This window comes from Tachypleus tridentatus, chromosome 13, assembly GCF_004210375.1.
Source record: "Tachypleus tridentatus isolate NWPU-2018 chromosome 13, ASM421037v1, whole genome shotgun sequence".
In the NCBI taxonomy this organism is placed as follows: Eukaryota; Metazoa; Arthropoda; class Merostomata; order Xiphosura; family Limulidae; genus Tachypleus; species Tachypleus tridentatus.
This window is the reverse complement of record NC_134837.1, coordinates 154,398,421-154,426,323: the sequence shown is the minus strand read 5'-3', so window position 1 is coordinate 154,426,323 and position 27,903 is coordinate 154,398,421. Positions and strand designations below refer to the sequence as shown.

Genomic DNA, 27,903 nt, shown 5'->3' with positions numbered 1-27,903 from the left:
AACAAGATGACTAGTGAATTAACACCAGCAGGAGTAAAGCAAAATAGCCAAAACTAAAAAAGTAAGTAAGCTGCTGAGCTGAGAGTCAAAGATTTTGGAAATTATATCTTAACACTTCCAATACAAATATATAACACATATACATAGACAACCTACAAAGTGCATTTCTAACAGTGCATTTCTGATAGATACCTTCATACATGGAAAAGCTACATTTCTCATGCATCTGCACAGGAGACTCGTATATCACTTGCTTTGAGACAGCTCCTACTTAATTTCATGTGTTTTAGCATGAATCACACTGGTACATCATATGACAATATCCCTCCACCAATAAGACAATAACCTCCATGCATAATAAATACCCCTGTAAATTTGAACTTACGATAACTTCATTCTTTGACAAGGCAAGACAAAAAAAAATGTGCCCTAACAGCAGGGAAGATAGGCAAGAAATGTTCAAAGAGCTATCTGTTTAAAATACATTTTGAGATAAGAAAAATGTAAACTTTCTAAATAACAATTCACCTCTACACACAGCAAAGCTAGTGTAGAGCTTTGATTCATATTTGATTCATATGCTGAATCAATAAAGGTGCTTATGCTAAGTTTTTACAAGAAGAGCTCCCTTCAGGAAAAACAAATGAAGGAAAGCTTATAGAGTACCCAGAAAGTAGGGGAGAAAAGCAATTAAGCCTCAGGTGTTACAGAAACAGATATGATGAGAACATGACCATCTAATATTGCATGCAAATAGTCAGACAGATAACATGCGCATAGTATGATTTGGGCATGTATAGACTGTGTCTTGTGTGCTCACCTCAACTATACTGAAGAGACTCTATGACTACAGGAGGAGTACTCAAGAGATAAGTGTTTTGCAGGATTTGTTTGGTGGTGATGTACAGTATACTGATGATGTTACCACCACCTCAGTAGCTAGAAACTTGTAAGTGACAATGGTATCCTGTATTCCACTTGAATGAAAAAAGGGGGAAGAATCTGTGTCAGAGACCCAGTGAAGTAGCAGATCCTCATTGGATATCCAACTGGAAAGATATTTTACTGGAAACTGTGATCTCAAAACTCTGTTTTTAAAAAGCCAGCAAGCATCAAGGAAATGATCTTCCTACTTCTTTGGCTTGTGCTTGCTTTATCACTTCCTGCTGTGATAAAACTGCAGTAGAGGGTATAAACACTTTTCATTATCCTTCTCTGATGCAGATTTTGGGTAATTATACCCTGGGAAGCAACACCGGGCACTTAGAAAGGTTCTACAGAATTAAAAAGGGGCTCTGAAAAATAAATTGTATGCACAATCAAAGAATAATGACCAATGGAAACCAAAATCCAGAAGGAAATGAAACAGCCAGAGGGTGTAGGTAATGAGAAACAAACATGTGGAGAGTCATTCACTTACAATCCTAGAGCCAGCAAAGATGAAAATCAAGAGAATGAGAAACAGGATGAATAACATGAAGAAATTTTAAATAAAATGCAAGCATTCACATCCAGAAATAAATACACAAATCAAAGTGGAAGAATAGTAGTTCCAGGTATGAACTAATGATGAAGGGGACTCTTAAAAGGAGAAACCTGTGATAAGCAATACTGAACAGGGCACAGGAACCAATCAGGTTTGAAGAAGCAAATAGGAGAAGGGGGGGGATCAGAGATAAGGGAGAAAATACCCTCCCAAAAAGTAGAAGTCTTAAAAAAGAAAGACTGGTACAAGGAGAAGAATATACAAGTATGGTGGAAGAGGTTGCAAGCATCATCCATAACAGATATCTGAAGAACAGTAATTGCAGGTAAGAAGGGGGGGAAAACAAATCTAGATAGAAAGACAGTACAAGAAGCAAGAGGCCACTGGATGCAACAAAGACTCAATTGGGAATGAGAGTTGGATGAGGGGGTCGGAGTAAAGCAAAGGAACAGAAGAGAGTAGAAAGGACAGAGGAAGAAATACCCCATAGTATCAGTAACATAGAAATGTCATGGGCAAGTTCAAAGACCAACAAACAATGAATGAACAGCCAAATAAGAAGAGAGAAAGATAGTTTGCAGTGTAACAGCCAGGAAAAAAGGAGTGGTAGATGGATATATAATAAAAGATCTGCCACTTTTGTTGACAGACAAACATATTGCAAGGGGCAACAGGAATGTAACAAGAATTCCCTACAACTGGAGAGACCAACCTGCCAACCTGATAGGTGACAGACTGGACAAATCGTAAATTGGATGTGTGAAGTTGGAGTTAGAGACAGGATACTTGGTAGATGAATTTGAGGTTCTTGATGCTTAAGCAAAAAATCCTGGATTTAGCTGGCCAGAGAGGTATTAACAATAATGAACATCATGTATCAAGAGAATGAGGAGGAGGAGGCAAAGAGAGAGAAAAGTATACAGAAAGAAGTGAGATCAGGATAAGGAACAGGGAACTAGGGAGGCAAATGCCCAGATCTGAGAAGGGTGACAAAGGCATCTATTAGAAGTTGGCTCAGCCCACAGCAAAGTCAATACAAGAATTAGAGTGCAGAGACCACTCTACTAGTAAATTGTGGACTGGCCAAAGAGAAGCAATCTGCAACTAAGTTCTCAGCTCCTTACAAATGACAAGAAACAGGACATTAACAATGTGAATAGACCCAGAAAAGTATATCAAACATTTAAAAGTAAAACCAGTTCTAGAGTGTGTGTTTTGAAGATGGTTAGTTTAAGAAATGATCGTGAAATTGACTGGGTGGATCACAACCAACTGACTAAAGAAAAAAGGTAGGAGGTGTACCTTTCAAACATCAAGTTATTCAAGCAAATTGATGTGGAGGAAGACACTCATCCTGCATTCAAATGCCAAAATTCATGTACTCTTTCAGAAATGTTCCTCAGTTAGAGAGGAAAGCACTAGGAAAGAGATAGTTCCAACCTGGACGTTGGTAAGGGAGCAATAAATGAAGCATTGGCACTGTCCAGTCACTATGACAATTCCTAAAGGAGAAGTTCACAAATAGTAAAAGAAAACCCTTGAAAGAAAAAATTGAATGCAAATGATCCACTTAAAGTGAAAGAACCTCTCAAACAGGATGAGAATGAGAGGAGAAGTGCAAAATCTGATGGCATAGTTGTAGGTGAAGAAAAGAAGGCTAAGCTTGGTTGAGACAAAAGATTAAAAAAGAAGTACAAAATATTCAGTGAGCATTAGAACGGACTTTATTTTTGAAAAACACCTCTCCTCCAACTGAGCAGACTCGATTAAAAGAAGGAATGTGTGCAAGAGAAGGATATCATCTAAGAACAGACCAAAAACTTGATCTTCCAGGAAGAGAAATGTTAACAGCAGACCATGAAAACAGCACAAAGATACCCTCAGGATACCAAAATACAAAATGGGATGATGCTATATTGAAGGGAAGATGAGCATACTGGACCACAGAAAATTAGACCAACAGCATAAGAAGAGGAAGAAACAGGTTCACATGTGATTGGACATGATATGACAGTCACTAACATGAGGAGCAATGAATTAAACACCTAGTAAAGGGAAGGTCTGTAACCTGGAATGAGATGGCTAGGGTAATACAGGTCCAGATGAAGAATAAAGGTCAAGTTTGAGAGGAAGAATAACCTGGAAAGAAAATAAAGAATGAAGTTATACAATATTCATCCAGGTTATCAGAGAGAAAGAAAAACTACTGAATAAAGTAAGCCTGACAAAAATAATGCACACAAGCAGGAAGTACAGCAAAAAGGAATATAACCTAACCCAACAAATACCAGATCAGGGGAACAAATTATGAATGGACAGACTAGAAGTGGAACAATGAGAAGGAAATGAGCTTCCACAGTAAATGCCTCTGGAGTACAACAACAAAAGGAAAAGGTAGGAGAGGGAAAGTAGGAGCATAGTGAGAAAAAAATGAAAACACAAAAAAGGGAAACTAAAAAGCAGAATAAAAGGGAAGAGGCCTGATCTCCAAGCATTCTACATAGATACAAATAATAGGGAATTCAGAAGGAAGAGTACCTACAAAAAGAGAGTGACAAATAAAAAGGTTTGAAACACTAAAGTGTGAGAGAGAGCAACTACTTGAAAAATAGTATAAATCCCAGTAATAGGTAAGGGGGGAAAATGCAAAATCTGAGAAGTAGGTGTGCGTGTTTTTTTATTGCATAGCCATATCGAGCTATCTGCTGAGCCCACCAAGGGAAATCAAACCCCTGATTTTAGCGTTGTAAATCCGTAGACATACCACTGTACTAGTGGTAGGAATAGTAGGAGAAGTAGGAATAGGGAGTAAAAAATTAGAAATACTAAAAGACACCAGCAAAAGATGAAGAAATGGACATTTAAATCCAGAAAGAGATTGAAAAGTTAATATCATTTTATGAATGGTAAGGCACCATCCAAAGCAAATCAGGTTAAATTCATGGTCTAATATATGAATCTTTAATAAAGAGAAAGAATTTCAGCCAAAAGAATGGGAATAAGAGGCCCAGTAAGTATATGTTAATCCACAACACATTAAAAATTGGTTGCAGTGTTACTAAGTTACCTTCATATAAAAATTCATCATAAAAAAAGTGTAAAAATACTACAAAAAACAAAGTTTTGTTAACAAATGCAAATCTTGTTATATAAAACACAGACAAGAACTTTCGGGCAGAGCACATCTGTTTAATGCAATAACAAGAAGAAGAAAAAGTGCAAGTACTTGCTCAGGGAAATTACTGCACATGGAAATTTTGTCACCTTCTGTACTTCAGCACAACAACCTTGTTTTCAGAAAGGTTTTGTTGTTGATTTTCATCAATTTTCTGGCAGCTTGAAACCTTGCTTTGAAGAGGATGTATAAATTTTTTTTTGTCTTGTTTTGATTTTTCTTAACTAAACTCTCTAATTTGGACTTGTACTTAGATACTATGACTCAGCATTTGGTTATATAATTGCATTGAGAATAACTGCCAATAGTCTTTTGTGTTGTGATTAGGAAGGATATTTTTACCATTACTTCCATATTTGAGATGGTTGTTACAACAAAACAAAAATGTCATTTTTTTTCCATACCCACTGTCTACCTAACCTATTTAAAGAATATGTTTCTTCAGACCACTACCAATCCCATATTTGTATCAAAGAAGGCTGTGTCTCCTCCACATTTCAAGAAAACTGACATGACAAACTGTTCATCATAAAGCCATTTGATGAGCAGTAACATGGGTTTAAAAAGAGCAATAAATAAGGATGAACAGAAGTTATGTTTGCCACAAAATGGCACATTATAAAACTACAAAAAAAATTAATTCACATGGTTTATATGAATAGACGTTTAATGTAAGAAACATCACTAATTTTGTAAGATTTCTTCAAAATTTCTGACACAGAAAATTGTCTGTAGATACAAAACTCCTGCCTCTGATGAAATTTATTGCTAAATCCATATTTCTTATTAAAATTAAAGTCACATACAAGCAATTAGACAATGAAACAATTATACCTAGGATCTAAAATTGACGACTGTCGACTAGTCTGAGGAAATTCTTCTATTTCTCTCTGAGATGAATCAGCAGGTGTTGTGCTGGAGGAAACCAGAGAATCTGTATTCCCTTGCAAGTGTAGGAATTGTTGTTCAAACATTCTTCGTTCCAATCGAGCACAAATAGATGATAATCTCTGTACAGTTGCTCTAAATTCATTTGTCTGGCTTCTAGTGCCTTCATATCTTCCTCCAGCTGATGTGCTTGGCTGATGAACAGCAAGGTTCCTAGGTTGTTCACTTTCTACTGGAAACTCATCATCCTCTTCTCGAGCTCCAAGAATCTAATGAGGACACGCAATGAATTTAAGATATATTTAAATGCAAAATTATAAGTTAGTATTTAAGACATACGTTAACATCCTTTTAGATATAAAACTTACTTTTTCTGGCATTTCTAACTTAACTGTGCTGTGAATTTTTCCTCCAAATCTGAACATTATCAATCGGTATGCTTCACAAAACTGTTTATCACTAAAAGCAATTCACTTTGAAAAAAATATTACAATTGTTAGAAAAACTAAATAAAAAAGAAACATAAAAATATGACAGAAAGTCTAAATATGTTTAATTCCTTTACCACAGTTGATTGGACTGAGTTCAACATCCCAAATATCTGTACTATAACTTTTAATTCTCTCTCTCGTGATAGGCTTGGTCAAGTTGCCCAGGTTCATGACTCCAAACAAACATTTAGCTTCCATACTCTTAAGTTCTAATATGTTTTGTGTATCTTCAATAAATTTTTCAATATTGCATTTCAAATGCAATATACATGCATTTTGTGGACAAAATAAATCAGTTTTTAAGGAAGTACTTTCACAAAAAAATTCTTTCATTAATATACTGTGTCAAAATAGTGTGTTATGAGTGCAAAGTTATTTTCGTATTGGGATTAAACAATTTCCTTCATCTAAAAATTAATAAACTTCAATTGTATAATCTCTAAAACTTCCTGAAGAATTTCAAACATTTGTTATCACTTAAATTTTATATCTTGTTATTTTCTCTACACTACCTCTGTACCAAGATGACCAACCAACATCATGAAATTAATTTAAATTACCCCTTTTTTATGACTTAAATTATAAAACAAAACTGCATTTGTTTATCCTAAATAACTTACAACTCATAATAGTAAACATCTATTTGTACTAAAATTTTATTTTTTTTATTGCCATTTGACCTGTGTCTAACTAATAATGCCATGACACAAGGTGTAAAATTACTCTGCAGACATGTAGCTCACATTACCCTGTCAAAGTACATAATGCATGAGATAATTATCAGTTTTGCACAAGCATACCTCATGAAAGTATTTACTAATACTTTTTTATTTAACTTATCTAACCTAACACATTTCTAATTTTTAAATTTCAGTTACTATCATAATTTTTCTGACTTTTTACCTTTGTGATAAAAAACATTTAAAATTCAGCTATGCTCCTTGATATGCTTCCTGTGAGAAAAAAGTTTGAACTTGAAGCAAAACAGAAAATAATACATACAGAAAAAACTGTAATATACGTTATTTGTTAGATTAAAACTAACAGTTATAGATCACTTTTTATTTAAGAATTCTTACTAAAGCTTTTAAACCCTTTTTCTCATAAGAACATTTTCACATTTCATTTGTGTAACCTCTAAAACTTCAAATTAAATATCAAATATAGTTTGTAATACATTATGTTTTATCTGTTATTCTCTCTATCCTAACTTTGTAGGAACTTAATAGACTTGATTAATCTCATAACTTTAACAAAAAATAAGAAATATATCCAAATTGACCATTTTTTTCTTTCAAAAATGATTGCAGATTGTAACAGAAAAATACAACTGATTATATTAAATGGCTTACAACTTGTACCAGTCTGTTTATATTTAAGTTTATTATTATTTTCTTGGCCTTTGAACTGTATCTAACTAATACTCCCATCACACAAGTTGTAAATTACATGGCAAATGCATTGCTTATGTTACTGTACTGAATAACATAAAACACAAACTGCTCAAGAGAACCCATAAAGAATATTTTTTATTCATTATCTTATATATTAAATTCCTACTCTATTAAGTTTTATTTATCTTGAACATTAAATGAAAAATATACAGGAAAAACAAGAAATATAGTATTTGCATTTGCTCACAAGTTTTTGCTGTTGGTTGGCAATTACATTTATGCTTTTTTTTTATAATAATAATAATGGTACTTACATGCTACATTTTTATATACTTGAATAATGCACATGAGAACACAGACTAATAATGCATAAAGAGCAAACAATGTTTTATTACTATTATAATTAAACTGGCTTTCTAATTAAGTTACATCCTTTAGTTGCTTGATCTAAATAAACATTCAGACTGAAGATGAAATTGACAAGAATGCAGCATTATACATCATTGAACAAATTTAAATTCTACCTTTCTATTGGTTATAAATGATAGAGTATAAAACATTATGAGAATTATTATCAATTTGTAAAAGAGAAGATGCGACAGATTGTTTGGGTCTTATTTTCTAGTTTATACCTCCATAAACAAATAAGGTTGAAGGCTATAAAATTCAGACTTCACTTTAGTCATATCTGTATTATAATTAGCAATTTACTTTAAATGACATACTTCAGAGAGATGCTATAAATAAATTAGACAAGGAGAAAGACCTAGAGAACAAACGACATGATTTTCATACTAGGTCATTATTTAAGAGTTTAAGAGACATACTAATAATAACTTGATTTATTAACTATATTTTACAGTCACATTGTTAACAAATGAGTTTAATTAACTTTTGATTGTAACTCTGTAAAAGCTTGTGGCATGCATAATTTGATCTACCTGTTGTGAAAGAATTACCACAAAAAAATCAAAGACAATATAAAAACCAATTAAAAACATGTAATGTTAGTCATTAAAACATAATTAATAGTTAATAACAATTTCAAACTTCTAAGAAATCAACACATTGTTTTAAAACAAAAACAATTCCTTTTCTTAATCTTTTTGATGTAGTAAAAGTTTCATATAGTGCAAGTGTTCCACAAAACATTTTTAATATACACAAAGTAATGAAAAACATTATAAATAGTTTTTCTCTTTCAATGTTACAATCACTTTAATAAACATTAACAGAAAAATGTACCTCGTCTACTCTATAGCGTTGTCTTAAAAATCGTGTGGTTACTTCTTCTGCATATTCACGTGCACTTTCTAAAGCATCTTCTTGTGTAGGCGATACTCTTCCTCGCGACTCTTGAAACTGCGACAGCTAGAATCCACACAACAGTACATAAGTGATAAACAAGCAAGTTTACAATATAATCTACACAATGCTAAATTACTAATTTAAATATGAACTATAAAGTGTTAGGACAACTTTCTTCTAGTTTGAATTAAATATTATTAAATTGTGTTTATTAACTGATGTAGTTTTAATCATTGTACATTTTTTAAGTCAATACTTACAAAGATTTCAAGTACATTTTTAAGGGAGATGTAACAATCAAAAGTTACTGAAAACAGTTAAAAAGAAATACAATTACAGTATTTACAAAACATCAACTCTATGGAAGGGTGAGACCTGTGACTGCACAAGTTAAAACACCAGACCTTCATTTAGAAGTGTTGTGAGTTGAGAGTGACAGCAGAGATAAAATTGTTTCTGAAATGGTTATATTACAAGATGCTCTAACATGAAATCCTCATGTGCTGTAATTACACAAGTAATTTTACTGTTTCAAACAAAAGGCTATCTGATGTTAAACAGTGATATTAAATCAAGCGAGAGCACAACTAAAGAAGAGGAAGATATAAATAATAACTTTCACAGGTATAACAAGGATTAGGTTAAATGACTGATTAATAATATAATCCCAAAATCTGAAATCACAATCTAGTTCTTCTTCAAGATGAATTCATGCTATAATATTTATAGACATTTCCCAAAGACTTTGTTGTAACTGAGTTGCCTAAATGACTCATGCAGTAGGAATTGCTCTGCAAAGCAAATTGTCCATATTCTGTGGTGAAAGAAATGGGTATAAAACTTAGACACAAATCCTTATATACCACCATATTCATTAGACTTAGACACAAATCCTTATATACCACCATATTCATTAGACTTAGACACAAATCCTTATATACCACCATATTCATTAGACTTAGACACAAATCCTTATATACCACCATATTCATTAGACTTAGACACAAATCCTTATATACCACCATATTCATTAGACTTAGACACAAATCCTTATATACCACCATATTCATTAGACTTAGACACAAATCCTTATATACCACCATATTCATTAGACTTAGACACAAATCCTTATATACCACCATATTCATTAGACTTAGACACAAATCCTTATATACCACCATATTCATTAGACTTAGACACAAATCCTTATATACCACCATATTCATTAGACTTAGACACAAATCCTTATATACCACCATATTCATTAGACTTAGACACAAATCCTTATATACCACCATATTCATTAGACTTAGACACAAATCCTTATATACCACCATATTCATTAGACTTAGACACAAATCCTTATATACCACCATATTCATTAGACTTAGACACAAATCCTTATATACCACCATATTCATTAGACTTAGACACAAATCCTTATATACCACCATATTCATTAGACTTAGACACAAATCCTTATATACCACCATATTCATTAGACTTAGACACAAATCCTTATATACCACCATATTCATTAACTTAATTGTGACATGTAGTGACTTATTAAAAATGTTCATAAAAATTACACTTCACAAACTTCATCCATTTCATACTTGTAGTTAAGTAATTTTCTACTATAAATTGCATCTCGACCATTATTATGTCAGTCATATTCAAGCAGGCCCAAAGAGCCATAGTACTGGGCAAAAAGCCTTATCAGCTCTAGACACATCAAATATAATGTGGTTGACACATTATACACTCTTCTTTACTTTCACTCAGAAGTTACTGTTCACATCATTAAATCTTTTCTTTGCAAATATTACCTCCACAGAAGTTCTTAAATATGACCAAAAATTAGTAAATTAGGGTAATTCTTAAATTTCAAATACTATTTCCAACTTCATCTCTGCTGGTGGAATTTGAAGATAACTCTATTCTGTGGTGAATTCTTACAGAAAAAACTTATATAATAATGTGTCAATCTCTACAAGAAATATTTGAAAACACAATTGTGTTTGTGTTTATACTTCTAGTATAAATATGCATTTATAAAATATTAATTAGGTAATATTCATCAATGCAATATTCAGATTAAACATTTCAAATGAAAGCACCCAAAATAGTCCTATTTCTCAGTTTTAAATTCACAAAGCAAATATCTGGGTAGCTTTTAATCACTTTGAGAAATGATGCCTTGTATTCATTATAAATGTGGCTTCTCACATTTCCAGTCATGAAATATTTACCATGGAATATATATATTTTTTATAGATTGAATGTTTACTGCATTTTACAATTTTTCAAAATAAGTTCCAAACAAAGAACGTGAGTGTAAAGTCTAAATATCCTAAGAAAATAATTACAACTCATAAATCAAAAAAATATTTGATGTAATTTGCATTTTATTCTGATTTTGAAAAAGATTTATGAAAGAGAAATTTTCATTTTAGCTTGAAACAATTCATAAAAAAGTACAAAATCTAAATATTCTTAAAATAATTAATAATCAATGTCTTTCTTACCTCTTCTAAGCCTTCTAAATGACGATACATAGCCATCAGGCGTGTCAAAATGCTACGTCTCTGTGATGTAGAGTTCTGTGAGAAAGATGGTGAGCTGTTTTGACTAAGGACCGAATCCATAATACGTGAACGAAAACTATCAACTGGAAGGTTTGAAATGCCTGTTATAAGCTTGGTCCCGAGTGGATTGAACTTAACAAACCTGGGAGAAAAAAAAAGAGAAATTTCACTTTACAGTTTTCATGCATCAGAACTACCTATATGAATCTTTTTCTTTGGTAAAATAATATATTTTATCTCATATTTTCAACTTTAACAGCATACTTGATTCTTGGGTCTGCAGAAATCATCAATGTGCAGCTTAGAATTATGACAGAAAATTAGTAATACCATTTTTTAATCACACTGACTTGAGTGTTGTTCAGAAAGTTCCAAGTTACTTAACAGTTTCAAGTTAACTGTTAATTTTATACTCCTGTTTTCTTTTATGGTTTTCTTGCAGTACTTTGTACTTACTAAATGAGTAATCTTTGCATCCACAAAACAATATATCACAGCATATGCAATGAGACTTGCTTGAGTTTAGGGAAAGTAACATTTTCCTTACCTGAAAACCTATTTTTGATAGAACCTCACCTTCAAAGCTATCTTTCACATGTCTACCAAAGAGATTTGCATGCTACTGTCCTTGAGGCAACTCCTTCCTAATTTAACACAAATTGCACCATTGGATGATGACATAATCATATAAATAAAGCCCTTCACCAATAAGAAAGCAACATATCTCCATATACAATAACTATGCCTATGCATTATTTGCACTTGCATAAGTTTCATTCTTTGATGAGATAAAGAATAAAAAAAGTTGAGCTAAAAGTAGAAAGAATAAATGAGGACATATATGGAGCTATCTATCAGTATACCTTATCATGTAAGGAAAATGTAAACTTTCAAGATGATATCTCACCTTCTGGCATAGTTCTAACTAGAATCACAAGCTGATCTGGTGGAGAGGCTGGTGCAAATTTTACAGAATTAAACTCCCTTCAAAATACACCTGAAGAAAGTCCATGGGGTATGACACCCAATGGCAGGAGCTTCATTAGGGTGTATCTGTAGGAGAATGTATCTTGTCTCATCCACGGTACAATCTTTACCTATATAGGAAAATGGGAAGGTGTAAAAGAGCCAAACATGTGGTGCAGGGATAGGCAGAATGGAAACATATTCATCCAAGTACTTGCACACAAGTTATCTGACAGCCAATGTGTATAGTGTGGTTGGGTGCTCATCTTAACTCAACCATCAGATTTTACAAGACAGACTCCAACTGTGAGAGGAGGACCAGAAAAGAAGATTAAGTTAGATTATGAAAAAAAAACGATGACCCAAATATGAAAAGATGTGAAAGATTATGTAATCATCCCCATCCCAAATGAACATGTCAAACATAGGAGTTTGCAGACACACCCAATGAGAGTACAAGAAAAACAGGTCCCTGGGAAAAAGGAGGGGTCCCAATGTATGATCATATGAAGATGGAGATTTCAAAAGGGAAAAATCTGTGAAAAGATGCACTTAACAGTCCAATTAGAAAAAAAAGCCAATCCAGGTACAAATGGTCTGACAGATGAGAGACAGAAGTACCATAAACAATCCAGTGAACAAAGTAGACAGAACATGAAGAAATGACTCAGATACAAAAGTGAAGTTAGAAGATAGAGTACAAGAATGTAGAGAGAAAAGGACAAAAATGAAAAAATATGGAACCAAGAAGTGAAGTAGAAAGTAAAGGGTTTGATCCTCAACTTTGCCAGAAAAATACCATTGAAAGGGAAGAAGAAAAGGGAGTAAGAAGCATCTACAGGACAGACATATGAACAGTTGTAATTCTTAGATCGAGGAAATCTAAGAAAAAGGCAGGAAAGAAAAAGAGAGAGATCATGCAAAAATGAAATTTATGTCACAGTCTGGTAAGGGAGTTAAGCATGAAGGACAGAAGAAACAGCTCCAGGTACTAGGAAAAGAAAAAAAAGGGCTCTGATCAGGGTTACTCAACAACCAGCAAAGAATAAGATCCAGACTGAAAGGTAATAATGAAACTCAGGAAGAAGTGTGAGCATAGTTCCATCACTACAACAATTCATGAAGGAAATTTGCACAAAAGAGGACTCTGGACCTCAAGGAATACACCTTTGGTTTACACAGTCTACACTACCAGAGACACATGAGTGCATACTCTAAATGAAAGAGAGATTTCAGGGAAGCCAGAGGCCCCAGATGCAGGTAGACAAATAAAAATGTTAACTACATGTCTGGATATGCCATATTTTGCAAGCAAAAAAGATAAGACTGAACTCAACTGATACAAAAGTATAAAATGCCCAAAAGCATCAATTACTGAATAGGCATGTGTGTGTTTTTATAGCAAAGCCACATTGGGCTATACGCTGAGTCCACCGAGGGGAATCAAACACCTGATTTGCACTGTAATTCCACAGACTTACTGCTGTACCAGAATGGTACAAGTGAGCATGAGAAAAGATTGAGATGCCAAGATAAGTCTCTTTCAACTGCAAAGCCACTGCAAAAGAAGGAAAAACCAAGAATATATAAACAAAAAGCTTCATGATATCAAAGAATACAAGGGAAAAGCAAGAAATGAAAGAACGTGAAAAAAGACGTGTACAGAAAATAAAGACAAAAGGAAGACAGGGCCAAGAAAAACAAGTGAGAAGGTGTCAAACATGTTGACCATGGTCAACCACAGACTGAATGAAAAAGATCATAGTAGGGGCTGAAAGGAGGAGAAAATGAAATAGAAAAAAAGAAGAGCAGGGAAAGAGACCCAGATGGAGAAGAAGAAAAATTATGTTGAGGAACTGAGACCAAGAACAGAAGAAGAGATGGGTACCCACAGGATTGTTTGTGTATGGTACTTACTGATGTTAAGATGTGATGAGGTAGATGCCTGTAATAAAGAAAATAATGAAGACCTGAAATAGGTAACAAAAAGATGAGAAGGTTGAATCAGACAAATAACAGAAGTAAACAACAAGGCTGAGAAAAAAGTAACAAAACCTAGGAAGATAAACAAAGATAAAATCCATATAACAACAATCCACATTATTAGATAAAAAGGAATACCAATGAGACAACTGGGCAACAAAACAGAGCCTGACAAACAATAAGCACACGAGAAAAAAGGAAGGAGTACAGTAACCAGCACAACCTGAAATAACAAGTCTTGAAAGCAGTGGAACAGGACAAACATGGAAGGTACATTTGAAGAATGGAAAAATGCCTGAGATAGAAAAGTTGTACTAGGAGATGGAGAACAGGAAGGCAGAGAGAAAAAGACAAAAATTTTAAAAATTGGGAACCAAGTAGTGAAACAGGATGTAAAGGACTAAATCCCCAAGCTAGCCAGATAGATATCAATGAAGGGAAATTAAAATAAAGAAAGCATGAAAGTCTACAAACCAGGAGAAAAGATTCACAAACATCAGGGAAGAGAGACATTTTCATCTGAGAAAGAAAACAGTACAAATTAGAAAACAAACAAAACACCATAAAATGTGGGTCATGGAGTAATAAAATGAAAATTAATAAAGAATATATGCAGTGTATAAGCAAAAGAATGTACCTGAGAAAAAAATCCATGAAGAAAAAGATTAAACTTATTTCATAAATGGTAGATTGCCAATTGTAACAGATTTACCATTGTACATTTATTTTAGTGCTCATGTTTATTTCTGTATAGTTTTCGTTTCTTGCATGTGATGTATATTCTTGCAAGCCCCACCTGTTTTTGAAACATACTCAAAGCAAAGTCATATTCCTATGAAAAAGAAATTTGACAGATGGGACACGAGTAGGAGGCTTGTAAGCCAGTGAAAAAGCACAGCATGTCAGACAATAGCTGCAATGACCCTGATAACTAACAAGCCTCTTAGAGCATAATAGAAATAAGACCTAAGGATGAACCAAGTCACTCGTGTGGAACTAGTAATAACTCACTGCCTCTGAAAATACAAGATAAAAATTAGGACTCTTGAAACCTATGCCAAAGAAAAATTAAATAAAAAGTTTCAATAATGATGGAAATATCAACAAATAGAATTCAGATAAGAAAACTAAACATGTTTGATCAGTGCAACGGCAAAGAGAAGAATAAAGAATACTTTACCTGAGTACAAATGCATTATGGACGTTATTGCACAAGGATGTGTCACTCTCCTGTTGATAGAGGGCTCTGTTGCATGATCATTATGCAGTATCACAATTCACTTTATATTATGTGAAATTAGGTAGACGTTGCCACAAGGGTAGTGGTATGCAAAGCAGGCAGCAAAGCTGAGTATTATCTTGGAATGTGAGATGTTTTATTTAACTGTTGTTTTGACAAGCTCAGTAAAAAAGTTTATAATCCTTACAGTTAAGTACTTCTGTTGAAAAACATATGACAATAAATAAAAATGTTCACGAAAAGTAAGAAACTGTATGTCCTCAAACACGTTTGCATTCAAGTAACCACTAAAGTACTTTTCCCTAAGCCTTGTTGAGTCTCACAGATTTGGGTGTCCAAGAAAATAATTTATGCAACTTTCAAATATGCATTTTAGAACACAAAATATATACAATTCATTAGAATGGAATATCCTAAAACTAATAATGTATCTGGCTCTCTAGATAAAGTACAAACAGGTTTAAAATTTTGCTTGTGTTCACTGCAGCAAATAAACCAAACTAATCCTACAGACGAACTACATTTGCTCATAAAACTGAACAAAACACAATATATTTTATATACAGGAGAATCTATGTAAATTTGGTAAGTCAAAGTCAATCATTTTGAAAATCAGTTTCAGAGGGAGAAGAGGAATTATCTTATGAGTATGAGAAATTTATTGATATCTCAACAAATTAAGAAAGCAAAAGTTTTGAATTTTATACTCTTGCTTGTAATTACACATAGTTTGTGTTTCTGATTCAACTGAAACAATAGCAGCCATTTTTGGAGTTAAAAAATTTTGAAGTGGATAAACTATAGCTCAGATGCATCACATAACAAAAGAAAGTTAATATTCTCGTTACCTGAAAATATATTTCAGATTGATACCTACCTCTCTGCACCACTAAAAGCTACTACCTTGTGTGTAACACTACTGTAGAATTTCCTATACACTACTATAAACTTTGAACAAACTCCCACACACACACAAGTTTTTGTGTAGTGTGCCAGTTTATGATGTAAATTCCAAGATGCTGTAGCACACTACTAATAAAAAGGTCACACAACCTCCATGCACAGTAATCTTCTTCAGCAGTACCACATAAGTTTAAGCTCATTCTTGACAAAGCAAGAAATACACCAGACATGGGGAGGAAGGTAGGCCATTGTTGAAAAAACATAGGTATCTATATGAATGTCCATGGGGTATGACATCCAAAAAAACCAGGTTTCACCTTATGGGAGAGACCATACCCTTTTAAAGCAGGAAATACTCTCTGTTCAATTTTATAAAAATACATATATACATATATATATTTTTTTTCCTGTGAAGCAAAAATTTAGATTGTCGGCTGTACAACAAAAGATGTAAGGAAAATCCAATTTTGGTAGTTATGTGTAGCCAAGGAAGGCAGAACTTAAAAATGTATAATATCTCATATTATGTTCCTTTGATCCCTCATTGTGTGTGTGTGTGTGTGTTTTCTTATAGCAAAGCCACATCGGGCTATCTGCTGAGCCCACCAAGGGAAATCGAACCCCTGATTTTGCGTTGTAAATCCGAAGACATAATGCTGTACTAGCGGGAAGCATTGATCCCTCAGAACTCACTCAAAAGAGCATGTGCTCATGACTAACGAAGACCAGGATTTTTAGAAAACCAAGAGTTCTCAAAAGTGAGAACTTTCATGCAAGAAGGAGGAGGAAAAGGCTTCAACCCCAAGATCTCCACAACATAAAAATGGAAAGAACATGTTTGTACAAAGCCCATAACTCAAGAAAATTGAGAAAAATTCCCAAAAGAACAATGTATTGAGTGAAAAATCAAAATAAAGTTGGAAACCAGAAAAAAATGACAGAATATCTTATGAATGGGAGCGTGAAGGAAGGCTTGTGAAACACAAACCTTGGTCATTAATAACTTGGAAGAAATAGAGCCCATTAGACTGAGAAGGTTATCAATCCAAAATCAAGGAGCAATGAGAAAGATATTCAGAGATGACAGGTTGATGATAGGGCACCAGTTTTTTGTTTTATTGGGAATGACAAACAGTAAAGAATAAAAGCTGTAGTTGGGTGGGAGACAAGTTCTTCATCTTCCACTACCAACAAAGAGTTTACAATGTCCAGGAAATATTGGAGAGAAAGAGAGAAGACAGGAGGAGAAGATATGGAGAAAGAAGAAACAATATATAACAGTGGAAAGCAGATATGGTGAACAGAAGAGCTTGAATGAGGAACAGGAAAGGGATAGGCTTAATGTGATTCTCAAGGACAGGCAACAGACCGAGGTACACATGGTCTAAAGAGTCAAAATATCAGAAAAACAATGGAATATTGGTGGTAAACAGCAGAGTTCAAGATTCCAAGAAGTCAGAAACTCCCATCCCTAACTTAATCAGTAAAAAAAGGCATTAGGTGAAGGTCACAGAGATAGAAGGAAAAGAAGTACATACCTGAAAGGAAAGCATCCCAATTACAAATATCCAAAACACAATGAAACCAAATCAAAAATACTGATATTAGAGGAATATAAGCCAAGGTGGCAAACAAATAAGAATGGGCTTTTATTACAAAACTATTGATGTAATAATCAAATGCCTCCATAAGGAAGTGAAGGCTAAAGATATAGTAAAAATGAGTAATGGTAAAATGAAGATGCATAAATTAATAGAAAGAGACAATGAAAGAAGAAAAGGAGCACACCAAAATAAGAAAATCAGTAGATGAAAACTCATGAGGTACAGGAGCCACAGATTTATCAGGATTCATGGGTGAAAGAAAGAAAAGGTCACACATTTAAGTACTGAAAGTAGCAAAGGAGAAAGAGGAACTTGTTCCTCATCAAAAATGGAAGAGAAGAACCAGAAGTAAAGGATGACTGGAAAAAGACAATCAAAATCTTCCAAAGGTAAGTCAGGCTCTACAGAAGGAAATGAAACAGAACAAAAAGGGGCTAGAACTCGAGAAGAAAAAAGCAGAAGGAAACCAACCACTTGATGCATAATAATAACAACTTCATAATAATACTCTTCCAAACACTACTGATGCAGGTACAAAAGTTTCCTTAAGAGGTAAATCTGAGATTTAAGTATGTAAAGGCAACATAGATTTGAGATTTCAGAGTAAATCATGTATCCATGATGATTTGTTTAATTGTATTTTTAATGCAGTAGCAAAAAGAAACATAATAGCTATAGAAAAGCAGTTTATCAAAGTGGTACAAAACCATAGGCACAAGAAAAAATCACAACTGACGACAAGCAATGCCAAGGAAAGAATGTACTTATGATCATGTAAACATGTATAGCAGTGGTAGACCTAGTTCAAGACTTGCGGCATATGCAGGAAATTCCATGGCTGTTTCACTCAAGCAACTTGCTCTTTGTAGTGCAGAGAGGTAAATAATATTCCTAATGAAGCATCTATGGCATTTTGAGCATTTCAATATAATTCAAATTCTTCAAGTGCTGGGAAAAATCTGCATATCTTGAAAAGTATGCATATGATACATGTACAAGTAATATGAAGAAATATGGTGCACATTTGATGAAAGCATAAGAGAAGTTATATAATGAGAATTGTAGAACTAGGGAACACAAACAGAGATTTAGGAAAAGAAGAAGCTATCTTCAGCTAAGACAATTTTATTTCAAATAGGGTAGTCGGCCTATGGAAATGGTTGTTTTCGGATGTTGTGGAGGCAGTAAAATTGAATGAGTTTAAAAGAAAGCTTGACAGATACATGAATAATAAAAGATGCTTTTTTTTTAATTTGTTCATTTAACAGTTTTTGTATGGGTTAGAAAATGGGATAGCGGAGATGGGCAAACAGGTTTATTGCACTTCCTAAACAAGCTGATCATGTCTACAACCCTGCTTTGATTATCTAATATTTCTTGGTTAAACTCTATGTAAGTAATTTATTACTTTCTCTTCTTAGAATCAAACAACATAATTAGGAATGAATGTATAATGTTTAACATTAAAATATGACTGAGCATATTTCAATCAATGTGTTAATAGATAATTTTCTGATGGTGTTAAGTGATTTAATGGATATTATAGAATGTTTACCCAAGAAAACAATTACTGACTTAAACTGCAAATTTGATAGTTTTAATAATAATTTGTTCCAAGAAACTTTTGGTAATTTCAATGCAGTCAAGTATCTTGATATAGTGTATTAAAGTGTTATTGTAATTGAATCTCACTTTCTCAGTTAATTCTTTATTCTAACTGTAAACTTCCTTGAGTTGGTGACTTGTGTACTCCACTTGCAACTGTGCACCTGAATTTAATATAAATCTTTTGTGACTGGTGGTAAAGTTGAACACCAAAGACTTGCCCATGTGCCCATCTGTTACACTAAAGTAAAGACTGAAAATGTTGGAAAGTAAGAAGTTAAATCTCAATTAATATAAAAATTGGTAGTATAAATTATATTATTATACCAAATTTTATTAAATTTTGAATTTAACTGTAACAGGTTGTAACAAGTGCAAAAAGAGTCATGCTTGAGTGAAAAGGGTTAAAAAGAGTTCAGGGTAGACCCAATGACAAGCATCTTACTAAAGAAAAAAATTAAGAACTTCACTAGATTTTTTCTTTTGAATAGGACACAAATCAACTCTGAAATGGTACGAACAAAACACTGAACAATCTAGTTATTTACAGGAATAAATATGTGAAGTAAGATATTAAATATTTAAATAGGCTGTTACATACACAGAAAACTTTAAAACAAGTAATGTATGAATTTGGTGAGTTCAGGCAGTATTAGCAAAACAATTCCAAGAACACACTAGTTTTGGAGTTTTCACATCAGTGATTTATGTACAACTTCAAATCATCCAAATGTCTGTAATTATATGTGAAAAGTTAATATTTTTCAATAAACTAAATAAATATTTAATAAATCAATTGTTTTTGTTCATTTTCAAAACATTTTTTAAGCAGCTCAATATCTAACTAAATACATCTCAAGTTAGTAAATAATTAAAAGTTATTTATCTTATAGATTTAAGACATATGTACAAAGCAAGTCACAGAATGTATTATAAAACACTTGTAGATAAAATCATAAATTAACGTTTTTATGATTAACTGGGTACATCTTAATTCTTTTTGGCACTTTAGATTTAAATATTTTGTGTTAACCAATGTAACAATTAAATACAAAGATCAGAAATATCAAAACTAATAACTAGAAACCAAAACACTGACAATTCTAAGAAATAAACAAATGTAACTGAAGGCAGCACTTACCTAACTTTTTCCCTGTCTGAAGAAGTTATACATGTGGCAAAAGGTACTGGTCGACTCCAGTCCCAAAAGTGAATTTTATTGAATGTTGCTATAACTAAGACTCTATCTAAAGGATGAAATGCTAATGAAGTGATTACTGTGTTCTGATCTGCCACCCAAACCTCACTTCCTCCCTAGAAATGAACACATATGATCACATCGAAAAAAAGAGAATCAAGCAAAGAATATTTCTCCTATAACTAGAATATTCTTTGTGATTTTTTTAAGTTTAATTTGTTGTGTTAAAGTTACTGACAAAAAAGGATTATTGAATATTTTCAATATTTATAACTGTTCAACCTTACAAGACTTCTTTAATGAAGCTTGTCAACTCACTCTCACTTATCACAAACATGAATTATTCAATCTCATGTGAAACATTCAACAATATTCTTGCTACTACTTGTGGGATTATAAGTTTCTAATAACTTTCAAGTCTACACTGAAATTTGTTTTTGGAAATTAATTTATTTTGGGCATACTGACTACCATTAGATTTGGCTCTTGTTAGTTTCAGCTCTTACTATATACAGTAAATAATAGTTATATGTGAGTTCCATATATGGTATAACCTCGTTGGTTATGTTAGTTTTTACTAATTATTTTATTTGCAATATTTATGACTGTTGTTATTTCCCATTCACAGTCTTATTATTAATATTGAACTTTATCTATTCACCAAACGTACTTTTCAGATTTTACAGAAAATTTAACCTGTTGCCTGCTCCACATGTTTTATGGAATGAAGGAGGCTAATTAAAGTTAGATTAGTTGTGTTAAAGAAACCTCATGGTATTTTGTTATCAGGTTTTATATATGTATGGGACACATTCTTTACAGGAGATGTCTTGACTGGTTGGTGATAAATTTCAACAATAAACAAACAGCACACAATCCACTTGTTTTAAAATAATATATTATAACAAGTCAAACTTATATACATATATTTGTTACATGATTGGTTATCACAGTTGTATCTAGTGCCCTAAATAATTCTCTCTCTTTTGTCAAATTTCACACAGGATGGTTCAGTTACTTTAGAACATAATATCACAACAAGAATTACTCTTCTTGTTCTGTTATTGCAATGCAGTCTGTGATAATTTCACTTTAAAATCACCAATATAACCTCAACTATTGGTTGCCACAGTTTTATCCAGACCTTTAAATAACTGTATCCTTTTCACCAAAGTCCACAAAGGTTGGTTCAATTACTTTATAACACAAATGATAAGACAAATTATTAAGAGGGTGTATGCAGTTCATGGCTGTCAGAAGCACTACTATGACAAGGCCACAAATCAACACTGCAAAGTCATACAGAAGATCTTAGTTCTGCTACCAACAAACAACAAACTGACTCTACTGTGGAAAAAGACCATCTAAAGTACAGGAAGTGGTTAACTGAATGAACTATAAGACAAAAAGTGAAGATTATTGGGTAGACCATGATCTACCATGCTAACCTGTTGGAGAGGTACTTCAAGAGAGAAGACCTAATGGTTGCAGCTATTGAACACAAGTGGATATTGCAGGTGTGACTGTCATAGATACAGAAGACAATGACTTTGTTCTATAAGATGAAGACCTACTAGAGCTAAGGCAACTGCACAACAGTAAAACATGGGCTATTGTGACTCGAGTATCAATCCCAGATAAATGAAAACAATGAGTTAAAAACTATGAACAACATGAAACCCAGCCAGAACAAGTTCCTCCTTCTGATCCTTATGGAAATAAGATAACCAAAGTGCAACAGAAGATTTGATCTGAAAAAGCTTGTAATCATGTTTCTCACTCCAAGTCCACTGCTAACTGGAGGGAAGCCAAGCCTTGAATACAGGACCATAGTCCATGTAAGAACAGGCACAGCCATGACAGTACCACAGCAGACAGATTTAGCTGCAGTGTCATCAATCTCATTCCCATGAATACTGATGTGGCCCGGTATCTGGAAGAACTGAATAGAAATGGTCTAGTCGGTTCTGAATATCATCAAGAACAGAGTAAGAATTAATGTCAAGCAATTCCAGAGCTAGTAGAGAGCTAAGCAAGTCAGTATAAACAGTACAACTGGTGTACTGAATAGCTTCTACATGATCCAGAGTAAGAGAAATGGCATGCAATTCACCAGTGAACACAGAAACTTTAGAGGGGGATCCTGTCCATAACCATCGAACCACAAAAAACCATGGTAGAACCAACAGAACCACCTGATTTTGAACAATCCATATAAATAGGAATGGAAAAATGGTTTGAAACATGTTTGGAAAATAGAAGGTGGTGCTTCCAATCAGGAGTATCTTCCTTCCTCAGATGACTCAAAAAAAAGGTCACAGGTGGGAATGGTAACAAGCTATAATGGGATGGGTTGATCAGTGGAGGCAGCTAAGTCATCCAAGGACAGACCTAATTCAGTCACTTTCAATTGGATATGAAGGTCAAAACAAACAATGGAAGAATGTATATTCTGAAAAAGCATGACCCCCTGAAAAAGGAAAACACAACCCCAAGTGGGAAACTGTGGTAAGGATGGATAGAAGCTTTCATGCATAGAATAAAGAAAGTTGCAAATGGCAGAGGTGTAAAGGAATTTCATGAGACTTAGCATACAAATTCTGAACTGGAGAACTGCAGAAAGCCCCTGTGCAGAGCTGAAGCCCCAGATGGTGAATGGGGCCCAACATCTTCAAGGCCAATGTTGTGGCAGAACCACAGACCACAGATCCATGAGAACACAACAGATCTTTAGTACAGAAGATCAATCTGCTCCCCAAGAGATTAAAGGGAGAACATGTTGGATGTTCAGTGCTCTTGTACACTTGGTGCATAGCTGCAAAACCTTTAAGTAAAAATATGAAAAAAATATCTATTTAGCTTTATTCATTACCAAATTCATTTTAAATCTTGTATGTAGATTTGTATACTTAATACTTGTATTAAGTATGTAGCTTTCTCTGATCAAAAGCAAGTATTAATGAGTAAGTACAAATATACATGTGACTCATAGTACATATCAAAAAGTTCCATTATTTTAACAGATGAAAAAGGGAGGATCAACAGCAACAGATGTAAATAAAACCATTTCGATTTTAGGAAATAGCCTACTTACATGAAGGTCCCATACTCGAACTTCACCACCAAGACAGCCAGAAGCCAATATTTCATTAGAGGAAGGATGAAATGCCAAACACCATGGAGTGCGAGGATGACCTTCCAAAACGTGCAAGAGTCTCCCTGTTTTGACATCACACAAGTATATTTTATGGTCTCCATGAGTAGAAGCCACTTTAGTCCTGCAATTTTGGATACTGTGAGCATATTGTACAAAATATATATATAATAATCAAAAATAGACTTTGAATATTTTGAAAATCATTACTAAAGAATATTTATGATTAAATCACAGTTTTGATGAAATACATTAACACAAGATATAAAAATGAGAAAATTAAACTAATTTTGGTTTATTTTTGAGCCTAAAGCATACAGGCTAAAAGTCAGGAGGAGGTCTGTGTGTTCTCCATTGCATTCAAAAAAATTCTGGGGCACTAAATATTTACATTATTTACTGTTAGAAAAATCAGCAAACACTGGACTTTTGCTACTTAACATGTCCCAATGATGAAAATTACAGACTACTTGACATAAAACCCAGTTATTTCAACTAAGGCAAATTACCAACTAATCATTTAAAGACTGAGTTTGTTGCAAGGAAATATGTAAAATTGGTCAGTTTCCTAAAAATAAGTTGGCAAAATGGTAAATAGCAAGTGTAGAATGTTTTCTTATGTGTCAGAAAATTATTTTGACCTTTATCACCAAATGTCTTTCTAAAATGCAAAAAGAATCACAAAAAACTTTGTTGTATACATACTTTCTCAACTTTCATTAGATTATGTCTATCTCTGTCCAATTTTGGATCTATCTGGCTGAGTTCTCACATAATGATATCTTATTAAAAGTGTCTATTCTACATAATTCTACATTAAAAAGTGAAAAATGCACATTAAGGCAGAAGGCAAAATGTTTTTATCATCATTTTGGATGAAGTCTACCACAGAGATTGATTATATTAAAACTATTTTGGAGCCTTACTGTGCTGTTAAAGTCCATGTCAACACATTTGAACATGTTCTCTCCAATATACATGCATCATGATAATAGACTTACAGTGTAGTTTCTATTGGAAATAGTTCTAAGGCTTTTATATTCAAGCACACCTTTCCTCCCTACATTCTATCTATACTCCACCTAGAATATGGGAACAAATGTTTTACCACTCCATTTCAACAGTGATTACACAGAAAAACACAGATGCTGCACCTAACAACTTCACTAATATATCTTCAACAGAAATAACATAAATATCCATTTCATTCTCCACATGCTTGAGGTATGCGACAGTTGAACAAGTATATCATGAAAGCAACATGTAAGACATTTCTAGATGGATATCCTTCTAAATTATGTTGCATAGTGTTGCTTAGAAAACACAGAAGGCTTTTGACATTGGCCTTTATATTCATGGATTCTCACATGTTGCAAGATGCTGTACTTTGCTTACCATGGTTGAGTATGAATTGTTGCAAATCTATTTCTGAATGTCCAGATGTCCCAAGTTAATTCATATTCCTTTTTTTTTTCAATACCATTAAGAACAAAAGATATATCCATCTTGTAAATTATAAACCTTCAATCTGAACATATATGTGATCAGAGAATATGAATATTTTTCATTGAAAAGGACCATTAGATAACCTTCCCAAAGTGACCAATTTTAAGTGGCATCACTCTACCTACAAAATGTCAAACAATGTCCAAATGTAGTTTTAATAAACTCCATTCCACAGTAAGCTAAGATTTCTCTTACCTAAAAATGTATTTCCAATAGATACCTACTCACAAAATAGTTAATTTCTTTTTAGTCTTCACATTCTGCCAAAGAGATTTACCAGCCATTTGCCCTATGAAGACTCCCACACTTAATTTCACATGAAACCAAGTAAAATTTCACCACTACATGATGATGTCATCATGTAGCAAAACCCTCCATCCATAAGAGTGTAACACAGCTCTACACACAACTTCCTCTAGATTCATGTATATGAATCCTCATTCTTTGATGAAGTAATGAAGAACTGTATACCATAAAAGCAGGAAGGATGGATGGAAATGTGCAAGAAGATGAATTTCTATCAGAAATACATTTTTAGATAAGAAACATTAAGTTCCTTAACATAAAATAGCTAGAATCACACTTTGAGATAATGAAGGGACTTGTGCAAAGATTACCTAGATGAGCTCACTTCAGGAAGCTTTCAAAGTAAGTCCAGTTGGTGCGACATCTGATGGCAGGAGGACTCCATAGCAGCCCACTTGTGGGAGATTGCATCTTGTCTCATCCAGTATATATTCTTCATCCACGTAGAAGAAAGGAATAGTTATTAAAGCCATAACCATGACAGAAGGACAGGTGGAATAGATGCCTGACTGTTCAAGTATTCACACAAAAGTGGTTGGCCAGGCAATAGATGTTTTAAGGTTAGGACTCATTTAGACTGTACATTGTATACATTCCCCCTTCTCTACCATCAGACTTGATGGGTCAAAACCAGTTGTAAAAGAAGGGCACTTGTGTTCACCTCCTCTACCTTCAGTCTCTTATGGTCCTTCACCAGCTGCAGGAATCATGTCTGTATCAATACCTATATAAACCTCTCATGGACTATCAGTCATTATAGGCCCCATGCTTGTGTCTAAGTGATATATCACAGGTGTATATGGTGAGTTTACCCCAACTCAACCATAAGACTCTACAAGGCCTCTGCAAGCTACTACAGAAAGAGGACACCATATTATATACACTTCCATTCAAATGTCATTCTTTACCAACTGCATGCCAACTTCAAGAGGAGGTGTTTTTCAGTAATAGTGTTCAATTCAACTCTACTGAATAGGCACTGGCTGTAGGAGATATTTTTTTATAAAATATAGAAAGGATTAGTATAGCAAGTAATATCATCAGAGCACTTGAAGAATATGATTTACCATAGCTGTGTAATGGAGTGAACCACACATTTTGGTGTCCCCCCAAATGCACTTCTCACCACTGAAGGACTCTTGCTCTAGCCTCAGCAGGTCAGGTCCCAATAAGTGACAATTCTTCACGGATTCACCATCTAAGCAACTGGAAATTAGTGAATGCCAAAAGTTTACCATGCCCTACTCAACAAGGATGTATTCACATAGGGAAGAACCAAGAAAATGTGCACAAATACCCATGGCCCTCCAATCCAAAGAGGTCTTTTACTGAGATAATGCACTGAGTGCTGGTTTGTTTCATATTGCCTATGGAATGTGCATGGTCTGAATCAGACAAGAAAAACAATATATTTATACATGTGTGTGTGTGTGAGAGAGAGAGAGAAAGAGAAGTATCATGAGGAAAGTTCAAGCAATCTTGCAGAACAACCCATCTTATAGTGAGCACTTGTACAGCCAGGACTGATGGTAAGAGCACTTTCTATTATTCTGGCTCAAAGCACATTTTGAGTGTGTATACCCTGGGAGGTAACACTAGTCACACAGTAGGATCCTATACTAAATTAGAGATGAGTAAACCAAATATATACATCATGAAAGATTTACTATATTTTGTATATCTATTTTAATATTGACATTTAAAGTTTATATTTAGAAATGTACAGAACTTGTACTATTTAATCTGTATTGTGAAATTCCCACCTAATCACTAAAGTTGTAGTAGATTCTTAAGTGTACAAATCAACAGTAAATGTATGCACGTAAGCACTCATGTATCGTCTACACTATCGTGCTGACTGAAATTTCTAGAAACTCTCCTCACACCTATAAATGTAACGAACATGACACACCAAAAGACAGTAGATATTATTGGTCTGATATAGTTGACATACAATAAATTCAGAAGTTATAACTGTGATTAACATTTATTAATTTAGAACTTCAGATGTTTGACCAGAAACGTTTATAAATATTGAACATTACAAACCATTTAACTTCAGTAGATTCATATCAGACATTAGCATTTTTATGAAGATATTATCGAAC

General features: G+C 33.6%; 1 protein-coding gene across 1 annotated transcript in view; it reads right to left on the bottom strand.

The window, feature by feature from the left end:
• Positions 1-27,903, bottom strand: part of LOC143240667 (activating molecule in BECN1-regulated autophagy protein 1-like) — a 69,393-nt gene that overhangs the window by 28,322 nt on the left and 13,168 nt on the right. Inside the window, exons 4-8 of the mRNA XM_076483469.1 lie at positions 23,924-24,122; positions 20,773-20,945; positions 11,271-11,472; positions 8,680-8,805; positions 5,496-5,818 (exon numbers count right to left, since the gene is read on the bottom strand). Coding sequence (XP_076339584.1) covers positions 5,496-5,818; positions 8,680-8,805; positions 11,271-11,472; positions 20,773-20,945; positions 23,924-24,122 — 1,023 coding nt within the window. The remainder of the gene's footprint in view (positions 1-5,495; positions 5,819-8,679; positions 8,806-11,270; positions 11,473-20,772; positions 20,946-23,923; positions 24,123-27,903) is intronic.